Source organism: Octopus bimaculoides, chromosome 25 (assembly GCF_001194135.2).
Source record: "Octopus bimaculoides isolate UCB-OBI-ISO-001 chromosome 25, ASM119413v2, whole genome shotgun sequence".
In the NCBI taxonomy this organism is placed as follows: domain Eukaryota; kingdom Metazoa; phylum Mollusca; class Cephalopoda; order Octopoda; family Octopodidae; genus Octopus; species Octopus bimaculoides.
In genome coordinates this window covers 27392360-27397161 of record NC_069005.1, presented here as the reverse complement: position 1 = coordinate 27397161, position 4802 = coordinate 27392360, and the positions used below count along the sequence as shown (strand labels likewise).

Below are 4802 nucleotides of genomic sequence, written 5' to 3'. Positions count from 1 at the left end.
CCCATGCTAGCACGGAAAGCGGACGTTAAACGATGATGATGATGATGAAAGAGTTATGGAGACTTGTACGTCCACAAATTTTTTTACATAGCATATAATGACCTACACATGTTTCCTCTGCAGTGACTAGACACTGTTGCAAATGCAACCTTGCAATATTGTTGGTGCAGCTTCATCAGGGCCCGTCCATTTGGTCATCCTCAAAGTGAAGTCATTATGATATAGCTAAAAAATAAATTTTGCGAATATACAAGTCTCCATACACTTTCTAATAACTGTGTGGTTGGGAAGCAAGCTTATTGTTAAATGCATTCAGCTCCTTTCTTTTCTTCAAAAATTATTCTGCAAAATATGCCAATAAAGGTTGTTTTATTTATTTATTGTTTTACTTATTTATTGTAGCTTGCAGTGGAGCTAAATTTGGCCCAAACTGTCAAAATACATGTCACTGTGCAGACAACAAGAAGTGTCACCATCAGACAGGTGTGTGTTCAAGTGGAGGATGTGTTGCAGGTTATGAGGGTAGCAACTGTCAAACAGGTCAGTGTAATAACATATCTTTATTATTTTCCTTCGGTGCTTTAAAGAGAAAATGTGAGTGTTGAACCCAAAGGCCACAGTATTTCCCCAATGAAGCAACAATCTTGTGTATTATTAGCTTTGAAAGTCGGACAGTGCCACATAGATTTTGTAACTAAGAAGATATGTGGTGCATCAGTCATTGTTCTTGGTGCAAGCTCTATGCTGGACGAGGGCAACATTTTACAAGAAGTGGGTTACATAAGGCTTAGACTCGTCATCAAGCAAGATGCACTACTAAAAAATTTCAAGGTAATTGTTTGGTAGGCATACTCTTCAGAGAGTCCCATGGGCTGCAGTTTGCTATTGACTGCTCTATGCAGTTATTTGACCTGCTGGAAATAGCAGTCGAATGTTCATCAAACTATTTTATATATTGGGTTGGCAAGAAAGTAATTTTGTTTTTCGCAATTACTTTATGCTTTTTTTTTTTAATGCTTTTTTTTCAATGTTGTGATTTTTGTCTTTTGACATTTGATAGCCGTTACTTTTAGCTTTGTTTAGAAGCAAATTGCATGTAATTTTGATTAGAGCCGTTAGTTTAGTGTCAGTTTTAATATGGAGTGCAAAAACGAACATTTTTGCCATATTTTGCTTTTTTGTTTTTTTTTCCATAAAGGCAAGAAAGTTTCTGAGGCTCACAAAGAGATATATGAAGTTTATGGTGTTGATTGCTTAACAGAATGCACATGTCAGAAATGGGTTAAAAAATGGCCAGAATTGGCAAATCGTAAAGGAATCGTGTTCTGCCATGACAATGCTAGACCATACACATTTTTGCTGACTCATGAAAAATTATTGGAGCTTGGTCGGGAAGTGATATCACATCCACCATATAGTCCTGACCTTGCACCATCAGATTACCATTTACTTAGAAGTTTGCAAAATTATTTGAATGGTAAAACTTTCAATAATGATGATGACCTGAAATCGCACTTGGTTCTGTTTTTTGGCTGATAAGAACCAGAAGTTCTGTGAGCGTGGAATCATGAAGTTGCCAGAAAGATGGCAAAAGGTCATCGAACAAAATGGAAAATATATAAGTGATTAAAGTTCATTCTTTGTATGAAAAAAAAAAAAGATTTTTATTTCACACTAACAAACCAAAATTACTTTTTTGCCAACCCAGTATATAAGGAAAAGATACATTTGCTGATGTAATCATCATCATCATTCTTTAATGATTGATTTCCGTGCTGGCATGGGTTGGATTATTTGACCAGAGCTGACCAGCAGAAGAGCTACACCAGGTTTCAGTCTGATTTGGTATGGTTTTTATGGCTGGATGCCGTTCCTAATGCCAACCACTTTACAGAGTATGCAGAGTTCTTTGTGCATGGTGCCAGCATGGACGTTATTACATGATTCCAGGATGGGTGCTTTTTATGTGGTACTGGCACAAAATTCTTGCAGGTCAATCTTCTTCAGCAGGGGGAACGGCTTTAACATTTCTGCTGTGAAGGATGAGTTTTCTTGAGTACAGCAAGGCACCAGATATCTTGGTAATCTTAGATAACATGAAGACAGGATAGCCACGTTTTGAAGGTCTTTAGAAGGCTGTAGTCTTCTGCAGTGATGTCTGGCTGCTGATAATATATCCTAAATTTCATTGTTGTAAGCAAGGTTTCATATGTATTTTACAGCATGCGTAAATGGTAAATTTGGACCAAACTGTAAAAGTACATGTCACTGTGCTGACAAGAGCAAATGTAACCGTCAGACTGGTGCCTGTACCAGTGGAGGATGTGCTGCTGGTTATAATGGTAGCAACTGTCAAACCGGTAAGTATAGTTGTTTCCTGTTGATAGGTGGGTTTGTTTGTAATGAGAAACAAATCAAGCAGAAGTAAACAAAACTTACAAGCAACATTGTGATTTACAACAGTGAATGGAAGCACTCGCCTGGCAAGAACATTTTGCTTTTTATAACCTTGCTTTGAATCGTCCATTGTTTGAGTTGGCTAATCATTTTTGTATGGTTTTTTTCACCTTAAGTATAAAAGGTGAAGGCAGGTGGCCTAGTAGTTAATGTGTTGCACTCGCTATTGTCTGTTTGTGGGTTTGATTCCCAGGATGGTCCATCGGTTGTGTTCTTCAGCAAGGCACTTGATTTCGTGTTGCGGTAGTGCTGTGTGAGGACTGGTGTGTCAAAGAATAAACCCAACGTTTACTCTGCGTGTCGTAAAAGGTGATTAAAAGAAGTTGAGATAGGATTTACGCTCTGGCCTCATAAAACTCTCACCAGCAGCGACTACCAAAACAGACCCCATGGGTTCAAGGTTGTCGCCTGAGTGGTGCAAAGGTATCATCCACCAGAAGTAAGGAATCATTAGCAAACATTCTTTAAATATGTGTGTGTATGCATGTATGTGTGTGTGTGTGTGTTAATAACCCTGTGACTTCTAAATTTCATTTTAATAAATATGTGCCTCATACTTTTCTATAGCATGTACCAATGGCAAATTTGGTGCAAATTGCCAAAGTATATGTCATTGTGCAGACAACAAGAAGTGCAACTATCAGACAGGAGTGTGTTCAAGTGGAGGATGTGCCTCAGGTTATGAAGGCGGCAACTGTCAAACAGGTCAGTAATATGGCATGTAGTTGAAAAATTTTATTTATCCTAGTGATAGAATGTGCTACAGTTACCAAAAATAGTGGCTTTCGCACGAAGAGATGAAATATGTAGTGAAGGAATTATAAACTACTAGCTTATCTGCCCATCTACAATGGAGGCATAAAATGAGGGAGACAAGTCATAACAGCAGTATGTATTGAGAAATGTGTAAATGGACTTGATAGATTACTGGGTGATGTCTTGGAGAAATCACATAATTGTTGGTGATGCAGCATTCTATTGCAGCTATATGACATGTGCTTGTGACTAAGTGACATGTGATGATGATTCACTCCCAAACTGAAATAGACTCCCAGCCTCTGTATCATGAATGGTAATGTGAACCACTCCTAATGAAAGCCGGAGCCTCCTTCGACCACTACATAAAAAGAATTAAGTAAAATGTTATTTAAATATACTTTTATTTTAGTTGTTTACACTATTTTACACTTGTTTATACTTTTATATATTCAAAGGTCACAAATTTCCTTATTTAAATTATAAATCCTATTCCTTTCAACAACATCAATATGATTACAGGACTTCTTTGTAGACGATATTTTCTGTTTGGTCGACATTGATTTTCAAATTACTGGAGTCCGTTGCTCTACTCATAGCAATGTATAACTGGCCGTGTGTAAACATTGGAGTAAGTAAAAATACACCTACATGATCTAAAGTCTGGCCCTGTGCCTTGTTTGCATGAGCGGCAGTGTTCAAGATCAATCTTTGCCAAGCAGCTTCCACTCTGCGTGCTTTAGCTTTATTACTATGGCAACAGTCCGGATACTTATTGATCAAACCTCGTACACATTTTCTTTCAATTTCTATGCAAAAGATATATTTTTTTAATTATTTATTTTGAATCTGTATATAAGGAAGAATAAGTACACAAATTATTTTGGATCAGTTATGATTTCTTGTGAAGTTACGGATAGAAATGATAATTACTGATAGGTAACGATAGAAAATGGGAATAATATCATGAATGAAATAGTTCCAGTTAGAAATAAGTAACAGAAACCTTAAAGTACTGTGAACATGTATTTTCATTCAGCTATATATTTTCTAGACAGCTCTAAACGAAAATATATGAGGTAATAGGGATAATATGCTATGAGGTTAAAGAAAGGGTACTTCTTTGGAATACCCCCTCACCCTATAACTTTTGAACCCGTAATTTTCTTTGTTTTTTAGATGCCTATGTTTTCGATATTGGAGATTATGATTTAGGAAAAAAAAAAAAAAAATTTTTTATTTCAATCCGCCCCATTAATTTATGTGGTTTGTTTACAGTTGACAAGATGTGCTGTCATGCACAAAGTGATGCACAAAATCTCGTTTCCTGATTGGGTGAAAATTTATCAAACTTTAAACCTCTATAACTTTTTAAAAAAACATTCAACCTAAATTGCTGGAGGTGTTTCACTTTCCTCAGAAAAATGTTTTTAAAACAGTTATTGAGGTTTAAAGTTTGATAAATTTTCACCCAATCAGGAAACGAGATTTTGTGCATCACTTTGTGCATGACAGCACATCTTGTCAACTGTAAACAAACCACATAAATTAATGGGGCGGATTGAAATAAAAAATTTTTTTTTTTTTTT

The 4802-nt window shown here is 36.3% G+C and overlaps 1 protein-coding gene across 1 annotated transcript in view; it reads left to right on the top strand.

The window, feature by feature from the left end:
• The window catches only part of LOC106876469 (fibrillin-2), a 148187-nt gene that overhangs the window by 100462 nt on the left and 42923 nt on the right, over nt 1-4802 (top strand). Inside the window, exons 34-36 of the mRNA XM_052976637.1 lie at nt 403-540; nt 2223-2360; nt 3025-3162. Coding sequence (XP_052832597.1) covers nt 403-540; nt 2223-2360; nt 3025-3162 — 414 coding nt within the window. The remainder of the gene's footprint in view (nt 1-402; nt 541-2222; nt 2361-3024; nt 3163-4802) is intronic.